Here is a 23,394-nt window from a genome sequence, read left to right on the forward strand (position 1 = left end):
AGACAAAGGGTTTCACTGGGGAGAATGCTGTAGGTATGGCTTGGGTAAGTCGCCTGGGCTGATGGCCTTAAGGTGGAGGTAGAGGCTGGTGAGTTAGGTCATGGGAGCTGTATTAGACTGCTTGGACTACCATCACAGAATGCTTCGTAGTGGGTGATTTTTAACAACATAGTTGTTATCTCACAGTTCTGAAGGCTGGAGGTCCAAGATCAAGGTGCCTGCCACTTCAGCTTCTCGAAGGCTCTCATCCTGGCTTGCTGTGTCCTCACATGACCTTTCCACCATGCCTGCTCAGACAGAGAGAAATCTGGTGTTTTCCTGTCTTCTTGAAGGACAGCATTCCTATTGAATTCAGGTCCCACCCTTATGGCACCATTTCATTTTACCCCTTCAAAGGCCCTAATTCTAAATAAATCACATTGGGTAGTAGGGCTTCAGCGTATGCATTGAGGGTACATAATTTAGTTCATAACAGGAAACAGAGTGGGGAGGAGTTAGTATCCCTAGAACACAGGAAAGGAGGAAAGTCCAAACCTGCCAATGAGGACCTTATTGCCCCAGGACTAGAGAACCGTGGGGCACAGCTTAGTTCTACCTGGTAAAGAATGCAGTACTAGGGGTGGTGTTTGGCATAGTGGTTAAGACACACTGGGGACACCCACATCCCATATCGAAGTGCCTAGGTTTGAGCATTGCCTGTACATCCCTTCCAGCTTCCTGCAAATAAACATCCTGGAAGCAGCAGGTGATGACTCAAGTACCCACCTAGGAGCAATGCACTGAGTACCTGGCTCCTGGCTTCAGTCTGGTCTGGCCCTATCGTTGGGGGTATTTGGGGAGTGAAACAGCAGATGCAAGATCTCTGTGTGTCTTTCTGTCTCTCTGCCTTTAAAGTATAAAACCAAAACAATTTAAAAGTTGCACTGAAAGGCTCTTCAGTACAGGGTGAAATCTGGGCAAGGTCTGACATGGGGTCCACGGGCAGCATCACAGCACATTAGTGCAAGAATCCTACAGACCACACCCGACTTTGTAGTGTATGAGCGGTGATCTTAGCCAAGTCATGGAAAACCTCCCAGCCTCAGTTTCCCCATCTGTGAAACGAGGCTAATAATATCTATCTAGTCTCCCTCAGAATGTGGACCATTGTGGTAGAGTGAGAAGCAGCAGTAGTGATGAGCAATTCCCAACCTCCCACCCCTACTCCCCAAATGGACATAAGCACTGTCCTCTACCACAGTGAATAAAATGAAACCAGGAAGGGCCATGTAAATTCTACGTCAATGACAACTACAACAGTGATGAAGACAGAAGGAGAAAGGACACTCTGGCATTCTGTCACTTCAGCACTCTCCTAGGCCAACTGGGAGAGACAGGTCCAGCTCGTGGCCGGCACTCATCACAGTCACAACAATGGGAGAGCCCCAAAGAGGACGACCCTATGATCTTTGGGCAGAAAAGGAACTTTCCTCTTCTCGCAGTCAATAATGTACCCAGTTCCTTCTTCCACTGTTTCTACTGTCTCTGTCTCCCTTGCTCTCTCGCTCTCTCCATCTTTCTACTCTCAAAATTAAAAAAAAAAAAAATAAGGTAGGGGTGAGCATTTGGCATAGTGATTAAGGCATCACCTGGGATGCCAGCCTCTCATACTGGATGCTGCAGTTGGAGTCCTGGCTCCATTTCTGATTCCAGCTTCCTGCTAATGCACACACTGGAGGCAGCAGGTGATGGCTCAAGTTCTTGAGTCTCTACCACCTGGTGCGAGATCTAGACTGAGATCTTCCATCTGTTGGCTCACTCCCAAAATATTTACAACAGTGGAGACAGGGCTAGATCAAAACCAGGAGCCAGGAAATCCATTATGGGTACCCACTGTGAGTGGCAGGAACCCAAGTAACTGGCCATCATCGGCTGCCTCCCAGGTGCATCAGCAGGAAGCTAGATCAGAAGCAGAGGTGGGACTCAAACTCAAGCACTCCAGTAAAGGACACAGGCATCCCAAATGACAGTTTAACCTACTGTACCAAAATGCCTGCTTGCCACTTGAATTTTGAACCATGTGAAGGTATTGCTGATTCAAAAACAATTTAAAAAATTATAAATACTTGGTATATCTTTGGTAGAAAATATACCAGATCCAAGAGAGTCCAGTTCTAATCGCATCTCTGCCAAAATTTATTTCTATGGTTTTTTTGTTTGTTTGTTTGAGAGAGAAAGGGAGAGAGAGAGAAAGAGAGAGAGAGACTTCCATCTGCTGATTCACTCCTCCAATGCTCACAAAAACCAGAGCTGGAGCAGGCCAAAGACAAGAACTGTATCCAGGTTTCCCACATGGGTGGAAGGGATACAAGTAGTTGAACTATCACCTGCTGCCACCCAAAGTATGCATCTGAAGAAGCAGGATTGGAGGCAGAATAGCTACCAATAGAACCAGCTACTCCAAATTGGGATGTGAGTGTCCCAATCGGCAGCTTAACTACTGCACAACACTCACTCAAGGAAAAATCTGAATAGTCAAATTATTTTCAGTTCCTCTTCCTCATCCATTTTGTCCTACCTCCTCCCCAGGGTCAACAAGATCACCTCTGCAATCATTTTGCAATGTGCCAACAGTACTACACTTGGGGTACATTATTATATCACAGTTGAATAAGTAAGGTCAACTCTTAATCCCACCCCAGCAACCTGGGAGCCTAGTACAAAGCCTCATGGCCATGAGCCAGCCAGTTGGCTTTTCCAGATTGGAATAGAGTTGAATACTTACCTCACATCTGAGAAAGAGAAGCAAGGAAGCATCAGCATTGAGTTTTTCAGTGATTCCTCCTCCATCACCATTGCACACCTACAGGGAGTGGTCTCACTGCTCTGGGAGTTGTAAACATTGATTGACACCAGAAGATGGTCAGAAGCTAGGCAGGCCTTCTCCAACCAATGGAGGAACATTGATGGAATGGGAGAAGTGCTGGTGGCTGGTGGTGCCATCGTCGTCCCTGGCTTCGGCTCAGTAGGAATATTCCAGGCTCAGGGTAGCAATGTTTAGGAAGCTCTGCCTCAGGAGTCCTTTGACCCCAATTCAGCAACCACAACTATTTTAAAATGAAAACAAATCTTCCCGTGGAGAATCTGTTTTTCAAAAGTAGAATAGGAGGCTGGGGAAAGTCCCAGAGGATTTTCAGTTCCTGGTATGTGCAAGGAACTTGGGGACTGGGGGATCTGGATTCTCAACCTTAAGCTGCTTCCAAAAGTTAAGTGGCCTTGGGCATGTCCCTTAAGTTCCTTGAGCCTCAGTATTCCCATCTGTAAGTGAATCATCCCATAGTATTCCCATCTGTATCTGAATCATCCCACACCAAAGATCCTGTGTCCTGGGAACTCTGCCTTGGGTGCAGCTCATGCTGGCTCTTACCTACATGCTGCCTGCCCCATGTCTATGTGACATTTGGGAAGAGCGAGCTGTGTTTTCTCATGCCTGTCTTCAGTGTCTGGAGGCCATGGGACAATGTGTATCCTGACATCAACACTGCAGGAGGGGAAAGTGTCACCAAGTGCCACTGACCTGCCTTCACATGGGAAGCCTTAAGTCTCACATTGCCCCATTGGGGTGGGAGTTTGGATGAGAGAGAGACCGTGTGAGCATGTATGCAAATGCAGGCATTATGTTTAATTTATGTAAGTTAGTAGGAGGGATCAGGAAACTGCAAAAGTGTAACTTTTATCCTGATATACCTGCCCCTACAAACAAGGGGAACTGGAGAGCAGTTTTAACCTACATGAAACATGACATTTACAACAGCATTGTTTCATGTAGTAAATTTTTTTTCCTATCATTCCAAGTCCAGTATGAGATGTATTTAAGGGATTCTAGAGTTTAGCTTGGGAGTATAAGCACTTTAATACAGTTTCTATGGGAAAATGGTTTTCATCCCAAGCAAATGAGTACTGACTCAAGCACACACTTATGTGTGAGCTGGGACAAGGTGTCTCAACTCCACCACGGCATCTGACTCAACCTTGGGCTCATAATAATACCAGCCAACAGTCTATGTCTTTGAACAATAGGGTGATCATCTCTTCCCAGATTACTGGGGACTTGTCTTTTTTTTTTTTAACTTTTATTTAAAGAATATAAATTTCCAAAGTACAGCCTATGGATTACAATGTCCCCCCCATAATTTCCCTCCCACCCGCAACCCTCCCCTTTCCCGCTCCCTCTTCCCTTCCATTCACATCAAGATTCATTTTCAATTATCTTTATATACAGAAGATCAGGTTAGCATACATTAAGTAAAGATTTCAACAGTTTGCACCCACATAGAAACACTAAGTGAAAAATACTGTTTGAATACTAGTTATAGCATTAAATCACAATGTATAGCACATTAAGGACAGAGATCCTACATGAGGAGTAAGTGCACAGTGACTCCTGTTGTTGACTTAACAAATTGACACTCTTGTTTATGGCCTCAGTAATCACCCGAGGCTCTTGTCATGGGTTGCCAAGGCTATGGAAGCCTTTTGAGTTCACCGACTCTGATCATATTTAGACAAGGCCATAGTCAAAGTGGAAGTTCTCTCCTCCCTTCAGAGAAAGGTACCTCCTTCTTTGATGACCCGTTCTTTCCACTGGGATCTCACTTGCGGAGATCTTTCATTTAGGTTTTTTTTTTTGTTTTGTTTTGTTTTGCCAGAGTGTCTTGGCTTTCCATGCCTGAAATACTCTCATGGGCTTTTCAGCCGGACCCGCATGCCTTAAGGGCTGATTCTGAGACCAGAGTGCTGTTTAGGACATCTGCCATTCTGAGTCTGCTGTGTATCCCACTTCCCATGTTGGATCATTCTTTCCCTTTTTAATTCTATCGGTTAGTATTTGCAGACACTAGTCTTGTTTATGTGATCCCTTTGACTCTTAGTCCTATCATTCTGATCAATTGTGAACAGAAATTGATCACTTGGACTAGTGAGACTTGTCTTGGTTTTAACACTGAGTACCAGGGTGGCTATGTAGCCTAGTGGTTAAGATGCCAGTATCCTTCAGCCATGTCTAGGTTTGATTCCCAGCTCTAGCTCCTGATTCCAATTTCCTGCTAATGCAGACCCTGGGAGGCAGGAGGTGATGGCTTAAGTAATTGGGTTCCTGCCACCCATACAGGCGACCTGGGTTGACTTCCTTGCTTTTGACTCTTGCCATTGTGGGCATCTGGGGAAGTGAATCAGAGAATGAGAGTAAGCTCTCATGCTGTCTTACAAAACAGCCCTCCCCACTCTTTGATTCAATTGTGTGGTCAGGACCAGACCAGCTCATTCTTCAGGCCTCTTGTTGGCACTTGATTCATGCTTTTATTGGAACATTCATTTGGCAATGTCAGGGGTGCCTCCTTGCCCTTTTGCTCCTCACATGCTTGCCCATGTGATGGGAGAAAATTAGTGGGAGACATGGAAGGCACTGGCATGTGAGCAGGAGCTTTGGGTCAAACTCTCCCCATTCTCCCCGCCAGGAAGTTATAAAATAAAGGATTGTTTTATCCAGAAGATCAGAATGTATCTGGCCAAGTCCACTCTGACACATTCGGGAATAGCTAAGCATGCACCAGAAACAGAAGTCCAAAGCATATGATGAAATCATATGAGCATGTGTCTACCTACTGGGGTGGGTCCTAAAACCTACACAGGACTAATACAGCATCCCAGTGTTGAGTGAGTGCTAGATTTCTCAACCCTGCACTACTGAAATTTGGGGCAAATAATTCATTCTTGTGGGGGAAATGGATGCTGTCTGGCAAATTCCAAGATGCTGAGCAGTATTTTCGGCTTCTACCCACTAGGTGCCAGTAGCACTCTCTCCAGTTTTGACAATCAAATATACTCCCAGAGAGCTGTCCCCTTGGAGCAGGGGGGATTGCCCCTGGTTGAGAATCTCTGAACTAAAGCAGTCCAGGTATCTCTTGAATGTCCTATTCTGCACCTTCAGTCTTAAAACAGCAGGTTTCGATGCACAGTACACAACAAACTAGTTAGGTACCCAGGATGTTTGTGGTTGTTGCACAGAAAAAAGTGCTCTGTGACCAAGTAAATTTGGAAAAGTCATGTTCACGGCCCAACACGTTGGGGAAATGCTGCCCGACACACACTAAACCTTTGCCTTCATCCAGTCAGAATGCATCGGGAACCTGGAGAATCTGAAACTTCTGACAGTAAACTAATCTGTTCAACATGTCTGACCTCATGGCTACCAAAGATTTATAGATTTCACTCTTAAAATCCTGGTACCCCAAACTAAGCAACCTTTCTCAGCCCCAAGTCCAAAAATCCCAAGGGAAAAACCCTTTGGCCCAGCATTGATCAGCTGCTTCAGGATTCCCAAACCAATCAGTGGTTTTAGGATCAGTTAACTGGCTGTTCCTGTTGCAATGAAGAGATTCTAACACATGGCTGGAATGTGACGCAGTGGGTTAAGCCACCCCTTGCAACTCTGGCATCCCACATATGAGTGCTGGTTCAAGTCCCAGTTACAAGGCCACGGAAAATTTTCTCAGATTCTGGAATTCTGGTCAGAATTTCCATGAACTGGAGATAAGGGCCATTGTGACTGGCAAGCATGAAGCTGACTATGGATCCAGGTCTAGAGCTTCTGCTTCAATTATATTCCAGGTAGCTGCTCTTTTAGAAGTGTGCTACTATGAATAGCCGGTGAAAAATAAAGTCTTTGAAGCGGTAAAGCAACTGTGAACAGACCAGAGGCACCATGATCAAGCTTACTCAATTTCTATCCTGAGCAAAGGATAAGGAAACAAGCGCCTTGCACCTTGCTAGACCTAAAGAGCAGACAGGTGAGAGTCATTTTCAGCCTCGGCTGTGGGGTTAGGCCAGGTGAAGAATGAAGGGAGACAGTTTTCTTCCTGGGAAGAAGATAAACACTGTAGCTGGAGCTCTTGGTTATTTAGTAAATAGTAGACATGTGACAAATCAATCAAGGTAAGGGTTTAAGCCTGGCTTCTAATTCTCTTTCTACCACTAATTTTCCTGGTCAATGTATTAAAAAGTCAGACTATGCAAAGTTTGGGAAGTCAATTATAGAAAGAAAACGGTTTGCCTTTTAGTTGGTCAGTTCCTTTTGGTTACTCTTACTAAGCACATAAAAAGCTCCACACAATTAAAAGTGTCGATTAAAGGCATAGGCAAAGTCTAAAAATGCAAAGCGTTCAGGATAAAAGGAGGCTCCTTGCTCTTAAAGGCTATTTTCTCTGCAAACCTGTGCTTACTGCACTTTTCAACTTGAATTTTCAAGGGAACTAAGGCGATTGTCTTAATTAGCATGACCCATTCTCAGTACCAGGCCACCTGAAGGTGCCTGCAGTCTTGGGCTGCATTAGCCTTAAGAGAGTGCCTACCCCTGACCTCAGCCTTTTCAACTTCCCTAAAAAGAACCAAGTTGTGGGGGTCTTGTAACTGACTCATCCACTACATCCTTCATCAGTAAGAAAAGGAAACCAAAAACCAGACATTCAAGGGACTTGCCCAATGGTACAGAGCAAGTACACAATTAACAAACACGAGGGCCAGGGCACAGCGGGTAAAGCCACTGCCTGCAGTACCAGCATCCCATATGGGCAACACCCGTTCAAGTCCTTAGCTGCTCCACTTCTGATCCAGCTCTCTGCTGTGACCTGGGAAAACAGTGGCAGATGGCCCAAGTCCTTGGGACCCTGCACCCACGTGGGAGACTCGGAAGATACTCCTGGCTTCAGATTAGTGCAGCTCCGGCCATTGTGGCCATCTAGGGAGTGAACCAGTGGATGGAGGACATCTCTCTCTCTGCATCTCTGTAACTCTTTCAAATAAATAAGTAAATCTTTAAAAGCAACAACAACAACAAGTAAAAATACAAGAGCCCATGGCTTCCAGGATGTTGGAACAAAGCATCTAGGTTTGCTCCTGATGGTGATCCTCCCGGGCATTGACATCATTCTACCACTGGGCAGAGCTGAATGTGTCTTTTAATGTGTAAATCCGTAACATATGCATCCTCTCTAGAACTTTATAAGAAAAAAAGAAAAAACAGGGATAGGGAATCACAAATGTAAAGTGTGGCTGGACAGTACCTCAATTTTAGAGGAAGGCAAAGATCAGATCACCTTACCTAAAAGATTACAAAATAGTTCAAACTGTATGTCATTAAGTGTTAGGCAAAAGAGTTAAAATGAAAGCAATAGTGGTATCTTTCTTGGTTATCATCGTGTTTGAGTATTTGTAAACTAAGAACATAATGCTTTATTTTCCTAATTACAAATGTTACAGCATTTGTTATAAGCTATTTGTCTCACAACATTGGCTTTATAAAGGGGGAAGTCAGGAGAAGAACATGACAGGGATAAAGACACCTAACATTTTTCCTAGGATTGAGAAGCCAGTATTTTTAAGCTATTCTCTCATTTCTGTTCAACCAGAACAGAAGTAACTGCTTAGGTTTCAATTATCTTGTTCTCAAGCTGAATGCTTACTGAGGAGGTGCCATTGTTATGAATAACACTCTTCTGGTAGACAAGAGCACAACCGGTACCTCCAATTAGAGCCCCACCGTTACAAATCCGGTTATTACCTGCTTCTTCTTAACTACCACCTGTCAAGATGGAATAGGGAGGAATGTAAGAACTCAGACGGGGCCTGGAACAGAAACATCTCCCATTTCTCCAAATCCTGCATTGTGATTTTACAAGAGTACGCTTTGGTCCTGTGATCCTCAAGACAACAGTGGTATACTGATGTCTATGAACAAATATTTCACAGAGATCATACTTCCTATCAGTAACATCAGAAGAATCTAGGTAAGCCAAAAGCCATTGACTGAACTGCCAAAATAATTTACAAATGTCACATGACTAAATCCTCAACAGTGGTCTCAGTGTCTTTTGATGGTGTTCTCTTTCTAAAATGAAATGATAGCTCCATGGGCATGGTTCCTGAGATCTGAACTTAAACTCAGCAAGTGTACTTTCTATGGCAAGGCCTTCAGGTTAGGATACTTCCCTTCCCTATCCACACATTAAAAAAATTATTATATTGTAGCTTTTGACTGTTTTCAGGTGCCATGCACACCCTCTTCTGGTCAGTTAGGAGAAAAACTGATCACTATTGAGAAAACAAATCCAGGGAGTGTTACAAACATTAAGAAAAAGGAATATCGCCGGCATCATGGCTCAATAGGCTAACCCTCCGCCTGTGGCGCTGGCACAGGGGTTCTAGTCCCGGTCGTCCCTCTTCCAGGCCAGCTCTCTGCTGTGGCCCGGGAGTGCAGTGGAGGATGGCCCAAGTGCTTGGGCCCTGCACCCGCATGGGAGACCAGGAGAAGTACCTGGCTCCTGGCTTCGGATCAGCACGGTGCACCGGTCGCAGCGGCCATTGGGGGGGTGAACCAACGGAAAAGGAAGACCTTTCTCTCTGTCTCTCTCTCTCACTGTCCACTCTGCCTGTCAAAAAATAAAAATAAAAATAAACAAAAGAAAAAGGAATATCTATTAGAATGGATGAGATACCCCTCCTCTTTATGATCACCAAAAATTTACTTCATCACGATATTTAGTGTTTTTTCTAACAGATGAGTCACCTCAGATCCTCGACATTTCAATGTGACGTAGTGACAAGATCCGGGACTACTCTCAAGAAAGAGTTATCAGGTGAAGTCAACCTATCAGTTCAGTCCTCACACTTCACATTCCAGAAAACACCTCAAGAAAGGGAGGAAGAATGTTTGCTTTGCAGAATCTCAGTTCTTTCTGCTGAGACACAAGAGCAGTGATTAAAAGCATGGACTCTGGACCAGGCCTGGGTTTGAGTCTAACAGCTGTGGGGTCTTGGGCAAGTTGCTCTGTATCTGCACAATTCTTTTGATTTGAAAACTGAGAACTAGTTAGCAGCATCTATAAGGCTCCTAGAAGGCTTAAGTGAACTACCACTATTGGGAAATGGCTTAGAATATGGAGAGGGATCTATAGGAGCCTTCTCTTACCATCTGCTTGGGCTCTGGTCGACTTCCAGGTCTGTGCTGCAGACCACACCAGTCACCACACATGCAGAGTTGCACTGCTGATTCCTTCCTGCAGATTTTTCAACCTTCGGGAAACCCATGCAAGCACTGAATAATAAACACTACACGGCGGACATGTTTTCCTCTGTCCTACACCCTGGGTAAGTCGTTAGTGCTTTAAGTAATATTCTGAAATGATAGATTACTTTTCAATAATCATTTTATTAGTACAGAAGAATCCCCACTGGTATTTACATAGTGCAAAAAAAGCTGTTGTTACCCCCCAAATGTGAAATAACAATTATCCTTCATAGAGCAAAAGAACTAACAAGATGAAAATCCCTTCATGTCATAACTCACACTAATTTTACTAGTTTTTTATTAGAACATTACAATGAAGATATTAAATTATAAATTCATATGATCTATTTAGAAATTAAATTACAAAATAATACAAATACTTTTAAGGTGGGATGTGCCAACAAAGTTAAAATTTTTGTCATTACGATTCGGCCTAGACAAACAATTTGGTTGATTCTGTGATGTATGTAAAGGGTGCGAGGGACAAGGGAAGAGGAGGATGTCTGTAAATAAATTATTTCAGAGATAATTCTTCAAATCAAAAACAGTTAACAGAGTTTTCATATGGATTAATATTCTAACCTGTTGGCACAATGTACAGAAAATACTTACATGACAAGGGCTTGTTTTTTTTTTTTTTAAAGCAAACAGCAGCCTTAGAAACAGTAATACTTCTTTATACATATATTAAAGTAACCATTGTTAAGATTGAGTGATTTCACGTTAAAGAGTTGAAAATGAATATGGAGTTTACTACTCGTTTGCACATTACAATTCCCATCCCACCCACCTCCCCTAGCTTATTAAGAAATCAGACAAGTATATTATTTGGATATTAATTTCTCAATATTTAAACTATGTGAATTCCTTTTGACTAATTCTTTTCTAAATACTGGAAGCATATAAAATACCATCTCTGCAAAAAATGACCTCCAGTCAAAGCCTGTAAAAACTTTTCAATGTATAACACACGTTATTTTCCCATGTTTAGTCAAAAGAAATATATTACATCATTTACAAACATTAAACCGAAAATTAAGCTAATATGAACATTTGTCTTGAGAAGTAATCTTCACAACAAACAAACCTACTGAAGCAGAAATCTAATTTTGGGGGTGTAATTTATATTGTAATTTGCATACTTATGTGCTAAAATAGAAATCTAGTATTAATTATTGCCAGTAAAACAATCTCTATAGACTAAGAAAAAAATCACTATGCTTTTTATTTCTTGTGATGATGATACCTTACTCTTACCACCGAATCTCTTCCTGGGTCTCCAAAGAGCCCACTACACCCACTTCCAAAAACAAGCCAAAAAAATTTCCTAATTTTCATGCCTCTCCAAAGCCTGTAATTCAATATACACAAATTCCAAAATTTATCTAAAGGAAACAAATTATAAAGACATTATTATTAATACTTATTTAAGCACACTTTCAACACAGTAGCACTTCCTTTAGTAAATCTTGGGCTGTGCTCTACAGCTGACCGGTCTCATACAAAAAAGGCTGTGGTCCCTTGGATTTGCTGGCAGAAGAGGTACTGCAGGTGGGAAAACATTGATTGAACACACTGAATCTGAAGTCTACAGCAGAGTAAACAGTGTTGGTGTTCTGAAGATTTCCTCAACTTCTCTTTTTGATACAAATGTCAAAAATCTAAAATGGCCATTCATGTTCAGAAGAGATATAAAATATAAGAAACTTTTGAAAAGCCATTACCTCAAGATCAAGAGTTATCTGAATCACTGACATCGAGCAAAGGAAATTTACATCATAAAAAGTATGAAAAGTTTTAAAATTTATTTTAAAGATTGTCAGTAGTTCAAAACGTCTATCATTTCTTTAAACTAATACTTCCAAATGTACAGACTGTAAGATCTGCCATATATAAATCTATGATCACTACTTCAGAGGCTTCATTCCTTACATGCTGTGTCCCCTCAAGTATTAGATAACTGGTGCCCAGGAAGTAAGAAGTGGAGAACAGTTTAGACAGGACAGTGTAATAATGTCCCCTTCTCGGCACACTGATAAAGTTGATACGCTGACATTTTCTACACAGCTATGCTCCTAAACTTTCACAATCCACAAATACTAAATCATCATCAACCAAGAATCCAATTTCTCCAGTAATTAAATGTCTGCAGTATAAAACATCAAAACTAGCACAGTAGTCCCAAGGATTTCAGTAAAGAATCTTCCAACGTCTTTCCTGCCTCTGTGAGGCAAAGCCCTGCCCCATATAACCAGGGCAGGGAGCATACCCCTCCCTCCTCCTTTTTGTGCCTGCTTATGGGAGCTTGTATGTGGGAAGCTGGTATGTGCGTTGGGGGGTTTGGGGTGAAGGGGGGTGTGGGAAGGGGTAGAGAGCTGTTGGGGAAAAGGGAGAGTTGGAGGGAAAACAGAAAATAATTTATAACTCTTCCACCACTACATAAACTTAGGTAGACCACTAAAGTCCAGGTGGTAACTAACCAGGAAATAAAACATCTAGCTCAGTAAGTTTAATTCCTCCCAAACAGGTATATACATTCCTAGAGAAGGATAGAGATAAATAATAGTGAATAAAGAATTAATATCTGCATATATCTGTATACTCTAAATCTAATACTTTCACCACAATTAGACAACTTTCTCTTTTCTTCTCAACCTTCTTCTTCTAAGCCTTGATTATTAGGATTCATGTTAAAAGTTGTGCAAAATTCCTTTCCCTGACTTTCTGTCAGGAACTATGGTCATTATAATGTGAAAGGAGCTCAAGGCTAGGCGCAAAATATATATTTTAAAAAAGAGAACTGGTTTTGCACTCAAGACAAGTTTGGAGACTCAATCAAATCTGTATCTCACATCAAGAGGGCCCTGAACCAGAAGCATGCAAAAGAACACACCAGTATAAGACTTTGTTTCTGGATAGTTTACATGTAAGTGCTGCAGTCATACAACTGGTTACAGTTATTCACCTGTCAAGCTTTGCCTAACTTCATGTAAATAAGACTATGTACAAGAGCATTCCTGAGGTAAGTGAGAAGCAAACGTGAGACAAGAGTCTGGCAGGTCCCATCCTGAGTGACTGCTCACTGTGACAGACAGCATCCATTGCTTTCCATGAGTGGCGCCAGCTAGCTCCCATCTACCACGAAGGCTCCACTGCTGGCCAAAGGTCTGGAGGCTCTGCTCTAGCCTATCCCAACTTTAATAGCCTACAGTCTCCAGCGACCTCTGAAACAAGCAAGTGTGAACCAATTAAAACTTGCGCCAAGCTTTTTTTTTTTTTTTTCGTTTTTTAAGCATGAAATACTTTGTGGGACTTGGTTCCCCTCAGTTTTTTGTTTAGTTTTCTGACTTGACCATCAGTTCTTTTTTAAAGAAGCCTCCACAACTTTTAGGTCAGACAAGTCAGACTGAAGATGGCATATTGGTGACTGCTTCTATCCTTTTACAACCCTGATCTTTAGCTTTCAAAATGACTTTAATAGGCAGTTTTAAACTTATTTACTTTAAAACCTAGTCCTCTTTTTTAATCATTATCTTCTATTACAAAATAAGCTGAAACAGATCTGAATTTTCCACACAGTTCCTAGAAAGACACTTAGATGCTAATTAAAAGCTAAGCTATAGATCGTAACAAAACAGGTAAAAGCTACAAAAATAGTTATCAGGAATTAAACACATATATTAGACACTAGACAGTGCAAAATGTTGAGATGAAGCATAAAAGGTAATGGCTGCAACCCTTACACAACTGGAGATAGCCGACGCTTCCTGAGTCACGTATTTTGGGGTGAAGAATCAAAATCCGAGTGCTCTCTGTTCACGGAGCTGCTCTTGCTGGGCTTCCGCTTTTGCTGCTCTGGACTGGCTGGCTGGTCTGCAGACCAGGCCTCCCCGTCCATCCCCGGCTCCAGGGCCTCGGGTGTCTCTACTTCTTCTTCTCCACTTTGCTCTATATTATCTTCCTCAGAACCATTAAGGGTTTTTCCGAGCTGCAGGGTTTCCATAGTTCTCTGTGTCTCGGAGACCCAGGACTCAATTCTACTGTTGAGCTGCACTTCTACAGAAATAGGTTCATGAGTATAGTCTTCCTCCTCCTCCTCATCTTCATCATCTTCCTCCTCGAGCATTCCAGGTACGAGAGTGCTGGTAGTGCTGGTGATGGAGGAATTCAGAAGATCTCGGCAGCTGCCATCTAAAGAGCCGGTCTCTGTACTCTGCTGCGAGGCCCATTCTAGGTCATCCGGCTTCACTTCCTCTTTATCGCTCGCTGCAGATTTCCCAGGGTTTGTAGCTGAGGTAGTACTGCCTGCAGCCACTGACGACGGCTGCTTACCACCAGGGCTTGTGTCAAATGGCAGTGTACTGGGTTTTTCAGATGCGCTGTGCTTACAGGAAACCTCCCTCTCATTCTCTGACGTTTCCAGTCCATCTGAAGTTTCCACCATGTTTCTCCAATTTGTTTCTACAAATATCAAACAGATTTTTAAAAGCCAGAAAAGCCCCCAAATGAGAGAAGAACAAAATATAGAAATTTGTTGGCTCAACAACTGATTGGAAAAACTAAAAAAATTCAGTTTCTTCGAATACTAGTTTAAATGTTATAAAGGGAAAACAGCTCTCAAAAATGTACATTCAAGATGAAGAAGACAAATATATATATTTCATAGAGCAAAAGATGGCAACAGAAACTTGCTGACATTCACATACAAATTCATAGATTCAAGAAAATCAATGAATTTTTTTTTTGGTAGTCTAGCGGTGTGCTATCCTCAAGGACCCACAACTGTCAGATGCTGGAGCCACAAGTCCAGTGAAAACAGTTCTGATTTCATGAATTTGTACCATATTCACTGAACAAGTGATCCAAGCTGTCTTTTGGCCCATATGGATGTGTGTTTACAAGCAAATAACCCATCCGTGCACTTCTAACATTTTTGAAAATGTGTTTTCTAAGTAGCTTGATTATAAAGTGATTGTGGAGGGCCAAAACAAGTGTTACAACCCAGTGGTGACAATCTAAGTTATTTTTAATGTTAGGAAAGTTGTATAGAGCAAAATAAAGTACCAGGAATCAGTACAGTTCTCCAGCTGTTGTCTGCATTTTACACAGGATCCTCTTATCAGGCTATAGTGACAGAAGCAAAACTATACACATTAATATATCTCACCCGACTATCACCCGTGTACTGTATAATGACACAAGCCATATTTTTGGCATGCTAAGTAAGGGCACACAGTTTGGAAGAAACCTTTCTTTCCTGTAGCTACTTTAGTGTAGCACGGGTCCTTTCTATTCTCATTCCTACCTCATGAAAATAAAATCTCTCCTCTATTCTCATCCTCAATGGCAGTATCATTTACAAAGTCTCAAAGCAGGAGAAACCTGACAGTAATCTTTGATCCTATGTTTCTTTCTTACTATACTTTTCATTCCACTAAAGTCTTCAATAAACCACACCATGAATAGCTCAACAACTACTCCGTTTGCTCACTACTGCTTTAGCTCAGGTCTTCTTTATCTGGCTGTGCATCTGCACTATCTTCCAGGCTGGAGCTGTGAACTGCTCACGGCATTATCTAACTGGCTTTCTCTCACCCTAGACTAACACTCCTTCACTTGGCACAGCTAAGCACTCCATGAGCTACTCCTTATCTTTCGGTCCCATCTCACTCAGACCATTGGCCATGGATTCCACACTTAGTGTGTCTCTGAATCCGCCCGGCTTCTTGAAGTTACAACGTATGCTAGGCTTCAGTCTATACTGTTCATTCTGGACCAGACGCATCTTCCTCCTTTCCCCTTCAGACTCCTACTCATCTTAAATGCCAGGCTCTTTGTTTAAGTCTTCCCTGATTTTCCTAAGAGGCATTCAATAATATAAACTCCCACAGCCATTTTTTACATGCATTTGCTCTTCCACCCCGTCATTCCTCCTCACTCCCATTCTAGTTCATCTGTGTCCCTATGGTGGGGCGTATAGTAAGTGCTAGGGACGGGGCAGAGGGGACCTATTAAATGAAAATCTTCACAAAACATACTTATGTAGCAAAAAAAATTAGCCATAAATTTCTCTTAAATTTTAAATGTACTTGTCTTTTCCTTCCCACCATTTTTTGGGGGAAAAGAAATCTGAGGGCCAGAAATGAACCAATTTCATCTAAATCCTCCAGGCAGAGTGTGAAAAAAATAAGGCTTCACCCTTTGAACACATTAAATCCGGTGCTTTTTGAAAATATCTCCTAAATCTTCGAGTTTCTCTTCATATTACTTTTCTTTACACGTGGCCATATGAAGATCATCTGTCACTGTGTCAACTGCCCAAATCCAAAGCTTTATGATTAATCTTGTTGCTTGCCTTGAGATATGGCATTTCACTCTTCAGAGAGAACTTATTTACAAAGTTGGTGCTTTCTGTTTGTCTTCTTTGTATTTTCAACTAGCGTCAACCTGGGAAAAGAAATTGTATCCCAGGAACACCTATCTAATACCCAACAGCTTCCTAAATCCCACAGCAAAGTGTCAATTGCCTCCAGTCTGCAGCTTTATCAAAAGCATTCCAGACAGGTAACTGTCATCACAGACAAGGAGGCCAGGAAATTCTAGGGCGGGCAGAAGAGCAGGAATACTCAGGTCTGTACACATTAGGTTTTAGATGGCAACAAGCTATTTGGAAATAGCTTGGATGAGGCTATTTCCAGAGAGAGAAAAGAAGAGAAGGATGAATAGGGGGCCAAAAAGAAAACTTTGGCTATAGGGGAAATGAATTGGAAATTAGATCCAGAAAGAGAAAGAGTTCAAAGTGTTACAGGAAGCAAGGAATCTACTAAGCCACAGACTGAAGTAAAAATAAAGTTAAACATTAAATACAAATGTTGTTTCCAGTCTCTTATTTCTTTTTGACTACAATTAGATTTAACTCAAAGCAAATGTCACATGTCTAGGTTTTCCAAGCTCAGACTGAATAGTATTCAGGTTTTTAGTTTATTATTAAAATTTTGTGTTTCCTAAGTAAAGTATTAGAATAAAACTTCCTAGTATTTAACTAGTGATATGTTACAAGTATGATACATTCTTCTTTTGAAGGCTTCTTGGGGTTTTTTGGATTTTTTTTTCAAGTTGTGATTAAATTCCAGGTCTCACAGAAAGTCTTAGTCTCAAATATGACCTCATTTTCAAAGACATACATAATTTTTTAAAACCAAAACTTTGAGTAAAATTTGAATAAATTTAGAACCAAAGGTAGCAGAGACACCTCTATCAAATCATTTGAATCATGTAGATCGTTTCATTTCTACATAATTTAAAATGTCATGTAACAACTTACCATATTCCTTTTCATTTACTTCAGAGATGGGCTCAGAAATAACACTGCAGAAGGAGATGGCACTTGCTGCGGAGGGGTTCCGAGAGTGCCCCATGTGGTGTGGTACCTTTTTCACATTCTTTAAGGCCTCCTCAGCCTGCTCCTGCTCCATTGCGGCAACCATATCTTTATATGCTTTCCTGGCTTCCTCAGTGAGTTCGACTAACTTATTAAACAGGTTCTGAAAACAAAGTGATTCTGATTAATCCATTTTTATTATGCTTGTGTGTCTTTATAAATATGACCTTTCTTTCCCACAGAGGGTTTTATCTCCAAATTTTCACATATAGTTCACACAGCCAGCAGACATACAGTATCACAGTGGTCAAGAAACATTTACAGTATGCTCATGCTCAAGGAATGTGAAAGGTGTCACAGGGATGCAAAGACAAGGGATCTGCCCCCAAGTAATTTGCAGTTAAAGGGGAAGAAATACACATAAACTACAGTAAGCTAATGAGAGAGCACAAATATTAATTACAAGTTCATAGAGAGTAGGTAAGTGCAAGGAGGATTCCAGGGGTGGTAAGAGAGAAACTGATTGGAGGTATGCAAATGCAGTGACTGAATAGAAAAGGGCAGGTGCTTTAAAATATACAGACTAGCACGCCAGGGAGGAGAGGAATGGCCTGTCAATGACATCAAAAAACAACCAAGGATCAACCTCACAAAGAAGTCTTAAAACACCATCAGTTGATGTTCATACTCTGTATTAATAACTTGTCATTTTCAGCTCCTATAGGTCAAGCTCTGTATTAGCAGACTGCCAGGGAAAGATAATGATGTCAGAACTGCAAAAGTATTCTGACAACTGGCTCAGGAATTTCATTTTCTAAAGGAAAAACTCCCTCCATTTAAAAGATTCTTTTCTCTCTTGACTCCTGATGGCACAAATATATGCCCACCACAAAGGTAGAAAAGATTATTTAACATTGCATAATACTGAATATTTTTAACCAGGAAGTTCTCAAGTTCTACATATTTAAGCCCAGAAAATAAACTACAATTTTTTCAAAATGCTATAAGATTAACCTATGTACAATTCTGCACTACTGAAAAAGGAAATGTAATACCCAAGAATTTTCCATTCATTCTTTTCAGAGTCATCACTCCTTCAAATGCGTGAGCATAATGCTACCCTGTTTCAACATAAAATGTTCTCTGTGGGGTATATGTGAGAGATCAAGAGAGTGTGTCTTCCAAATTCTTACCTCAGCACCAAAGTAGTTGAAGATTCCCACTACACTAACAGGAACTAGCTTGTTCACACAACGTCCTAGAGCTTTTCTTCCAAGAGCAAACACAAAAGGAATTTCTTGTTCTCGTGCCATGGCTATAACATTATAGAGAGCCTCATCCAGGCCACCTGAGAAAATCAATACATGTAGAGGTTTTAATTTAGTTATTTCCTAAATGGAGCATGCCACAGTTAAAGCAAAACACTGTGGCAAAGGATTCTATGAATGCTAACATTTATGTTGTTACACACATTCTCCTATGTGATTTTGTACTGTAAATGGAGATAGATTGTTTTTTCTTTCTTCCCACTTAAATTCTAAATTCCTTCAAGCCCACTAGTTTTGTTTCTCAATAGAGATTAACAAAGTGGGAATCAAATTTTAATTCAACATGTATTACAAAGAAATTAATTAAAATTGTTAATAGTATGTAACTCCTTTGCACAATGTTTTAGGTCAAGTAGTGACCTATCACAGTGCAAAGAGATGGATGATACATTATAGTTTAATTGGCCTCTCTTCCCTGTGCATACCCTTACTACTGTTTCTAGATGCATCTACCTATGCCAATCACCCAAAGTGGCTCTTCCACCAAAAATAAAGGACAAGAAAGCACATGTGACATGGTAAAAAGTACTTGTGAGTAGGTCTACCTAGAGTATGTACATCTGTATCTATGTAATTGCTAGTTTCTGAGAGATAAATCTCTACCGTAAGTGGAAGCAGAGAACATTACCTCTTTGTCTGATTCTCTTTGTTTAGAGGGACATCAAAGCTAACATAGTAATTTTTAAAGCAGAAAATATTTATAGAGGTAAAGAAATGCACCAACTAGTCCCCACTCTGATCTCAACAAAGGGGACACTTGGTAGATCCAAGTGAAATCCTGTACTAGTGTTCATACATGAGCATTTTCTATACAAGCCAATCTCAATTATACCACTTAATTTCAGGCACTAAAAATGTTTTCATTTTCTCATACTCAAGATTTTGTTATACCTATACTCTGCTCAGAAAGACATACAGTTTCTGCTTTAAAATTTTGAATATCTTATGATTTTACATATTAAAACATTTTAACAGCAACACGTGCATACCCTTTGATTGGATTTTTTCACAGTTTGGAGAAATTATAACACACTTGATCTTGTTTAACTTCATATGTTTGGTAACCTCCCTTAGACCCATAACCAGCCGTCTTCTTGCTTTTGCTCTCACAGGATCCTTTTGATAGATGCGTTCCTGGAAACTGACAAGTTCTTGGAGAAGAAGAGTCACACATTCATCAATCTCTTTACAAAGAACCTGATTACAATACCTGTAAAAGAAACCGAAAATATACTGTCATTCTAACTTATTTTTATGTAATTGTAAAAATAAAAATTAGGAAAATTCCTTTAAGATAAGATACAGAGTAAGAGGTTTTCATAAGTCATTAAAATACTTCTAAATCTTTCTTCAGTCAATTAGAAAAATAGAAAAGAAACAGATATAGATTGTTTCTAAATTTCAACAAACTGAATTTTATGTAAAGGATAGGTTAATCTCAGGGCAATACTATCTGAATTTGCAATTATTAAATTCCTAAAGATAAATATCAAGTGATAGCTTGCCATTAGCCAGAAACAGGCACAACATTTTTGGTAAAGATAAAATTCTTTCATTTCAATGAATACTAAAGATGCTTCTAGTAGGAAAGAAATGTACTTTCTACCTGAATGTCCTAACACCAACAACTCACCCTCTGAGTGTGGCTAAGTCTAAGCACTGGTTTTCTCAACCACAAAAATAAAGGGTTAGGAAAGATGACTTCTGTGGTCCCTTTAGCTCATAAAGTCTATGGCTATGGTTATAATTAACATGGCTATCGACAATAACCAAGCTGAAGTAACAACCAAAGAGGCTTTGAGGTAAAAATCACACACCTTTACAGCAGGCAAAGCTACTACATGAGGCTTTCTGTGAGATCATGTATGGCTATAATGTGAAAAAGAGAAAGTGGAAATCACCATGATATTTTACTTCAGGAATTAGGAAATCATCCAAGTACACAAGGATACTTCACAAAGTTCACAGAAAAATGGAATTATGTTTATCTGTGCAAAAAAATTTTTGAAATCCATATGTAGCTTTTTCACAAAACATTTTCTATGAACTTTCTGAAGACTCCTTCGATGTAGTTCAAGATTTTTTGCAGCAAAATAAACTTGAATTCTATTTCCTACAGACATTTTGAGGCATCCGTGTACGTCTCCTGATACACTCATTCCACCATCCCTGGTTCTCAGACCTCATCTCCACATACCTAAGTACTCACCAAGGAGAACTGCGGGAATTTCTAATCTAGTAACAACGCAAAACCACATTCCTACTTCTAAATTACATCATGGAAATACATGCCTTTCATTAGTGTTTTATTTGAAAAGTGTTTAAAAAAAGTACAATACTACTTCAGGGGATAAAAATGGACACACTTTGGAAAGGTTAACTGTCATAAGGTAGGCAAAATTCAAGAAAGCAATTAAAGAACAGAACCTCAAAAATGCAATTTTCTTCATTCTTTCTTCCTTTTTTCCTTTCAAGCTGCTTACTTCATTCATATGTAACATTTTACCCTCCAAGTGTTTCATTTGTTCCACATCTGCTATTTGACATTTAATTAACTTCTCAAAGCTACGCAAGAAGCATTTGCTCAAAAACAATAGTACAAGGAAAAGGAACAGAACAAACCATTTGGATGCACATAGATTATACTTTTCATCCTGGAATTCTTTTATACATCATTTAAAATTTGTATTTATTATTGTTGTTTATTTGAGAGGCAGAGAGAGACAAATACACAGCCAAAGAGAACTTCCATCTGCTGGTTCATTCCTCAAATGCCCACTCGAGCCCAGGGCTGGAACATGCCAGAGCCAGGAGCTGGAAACTCAAACCAATACCCAATGACAGGAACCTAACAACTTTAGCCTCCCAAAGCACACATTAACAGGAAGCTAGAATTAGAGCAGGGTCAGGACTTGAATCCAGACACTCTGATACGAGATGGCAGGTGTCTCAAGCAACAGCTTGCAAACACTTGCCCCTATGTGTCATTTTTAAAGTTAAAATTAATTCATCTACACGAATGCTAGAACCCTTCACAACAATAATTTCTAGTTTAAGGTTGTTCATACATGGAGTATCACATTTTGTGATCTTCTATCTCAATTCTAAAACTTAAGAACATTTGCTTAAAAATAGCTGTGTAACAGGTTCTTAGATACCTGGTATTAAGCGGCTAAAGAGGTTGTTCTGAAGGGCCAAGAATACAAGCAAAAAAGCATTTGCTGGGGTAAAACTTATAGCAACATTTTAAAACAAAATTTGTATCGAAAAGACAGACGAGGATCGCACATCTCACACTCACTGGTTCATTCCCTAAATGCCTGCAACACCCAGGATTGAGCCAGACTGAAGCCAGAAGTTGGGAATGCCATCCAAATCTCCTACATGGGTGGCAGGGACCCAAGTGCTTGAAGCATTACCCGCTGCCTTGCAGGGTACACATTAGCAGGAAGCTGGAATTGGAAATGAAGCCAGGGCTCGACCCCAGGCACTCTGAGAAGGGTTGCTGGTGTCCCAAGCAGCACTGTCAGTGCTTCACCAGATGCCTGCCCCCATTTTCTAAATAAGACCCAAGAGGCCAGGTTTCCAGGATAAAAACACTATCCGATACCAAGAGAGTATGTTTACTGTCAAATCACTAAACACTGACAGAAGGCAATGCTTTAAATGTAATAAAACCAACTATGAAAACAAAACCTGAAAGAATTCTAAAATTTTTGTGGTTTGTTTATTCAACTTACCAAGTAACAAAGATAATACTAGATTCAGAACCACAATCAAGATCCTTCAACTATTCACCCTAAAAAGTAAAATACTTACTCTCTAAATCTCTTGCTGTGGATTTTGGTTATTGTTGAAGATGCCATTGGACTGCCTATCCCAGAACTAGCAGGAGAGCCTTGTGACACGGGTGTCATACAGTACGGAGAGTTCTGACTTGCAGGAGAGAGTGAGGTATCACTGGGCATGCTCAGTCCAGTATCTGTAGAGAAGTAGATGATGGGAAAGAATGCAGAAAACTTCAAATGCTGAAAAGCTGCAGACTGATCAACACAATTTAGAATGGAAGTTGTCTTTTGAGTTCATTCTAACTTTCTGGAAACTAACAAGGTTGGGCATTAGTCATATCATAATTATTTCTCAACACTACTAAAATACTATCTTCCTATCATCTACTGAAATATGCTCTTTAAAACAAACAAGCATAGCCTATAAGTCTATGTAAAAGAGATAAGGCCAAACTACCTACAACATGAAGAACTGCACTTCTTTCTAGATCATATTACCTATCTCCTTTGCCTTTATTTTCCCACCTATTCCTTAGAATTTATTTTTGAAGATTTATTTGACAGAGACAGAGACAGTTAGAGACAGAGAGAGATCTTCCACCCGCTGCTTCACTTCCCAGGTGGCTGCAATGGCCAGAGCTGAGCCAATCCCAAGCCAGGAGCCAGGACTTTCTCCTAGGTCTCCTATGTGGGTGCAGGGGCCCAAGAACTTGGGCCATCCTCTGCTGCTTTCCCAGGTGCATTAGTAGGGAGCTGGATTGGAAATGGATCAGCCAGGACTCAAAGTGGTGCCCC

At 40.7% G+C, this 23,394-nt stretch overlaps 1 protein-coding gene across 2 annotated transcripts in view; it reads right to left on the reverse strand.

The window, feature by feature from the left end:
* Nucleotides 1-10,223: 10,223 nt before the first annotated feature.
* Nucleotides 10,224-23,394, reverse strand: part of SECISBP2L (SECIS binding protein 2 like) — a 52,200-nt gene continuing 39,029 nt past the window's right edge. For both annotated transcript variants that reach the window (XM_008269039.5, XM_008269040.5), the window contains exons 14-18: nt 22,631-22,793; nt 19,801-20,021; nt 18,677-18,831; nt 17,427-17,646; nt 10,224-14,563 (exon numbers count right to left, since the gene is read on the reverse strand). In XM_008269039.5, the coding sequence (XP_008267261.3) occupies nt 13,875-14,563; nt 17,427-17,646; nt 18,677-18,831; nt 19,801-20,021; nt 22,631-22,793 (1,448 nt within the window). In that variant the 3' untranslated portion in view covers nt 10,224-13,874. The remainder of the gene's footprint in view (nt 14,564-17,426; nt 17,647-18,676; nt 18,832-19,800; nt 20,022-22,630; nt 22,794-23,394) is intronic.

The sequence above is a fragment of the Oryctolagus cuniculus genome, chromosome 12, assembly GCF_051225735.1.
Source record: "Oryctolagus cuniculus isolate XC-2025 breed Fujian yellow rabbit chromosome 12, ASM5122573v1, whole genome shotgun sequence".
In the NCBI taxonomy this organism is placed as follows: Eukaryota; Metazoa; Chordata; class Mammalia; order Lagomorpha; family Leporidae; genus Oryctolagus; species Oryctolagus cuniculus.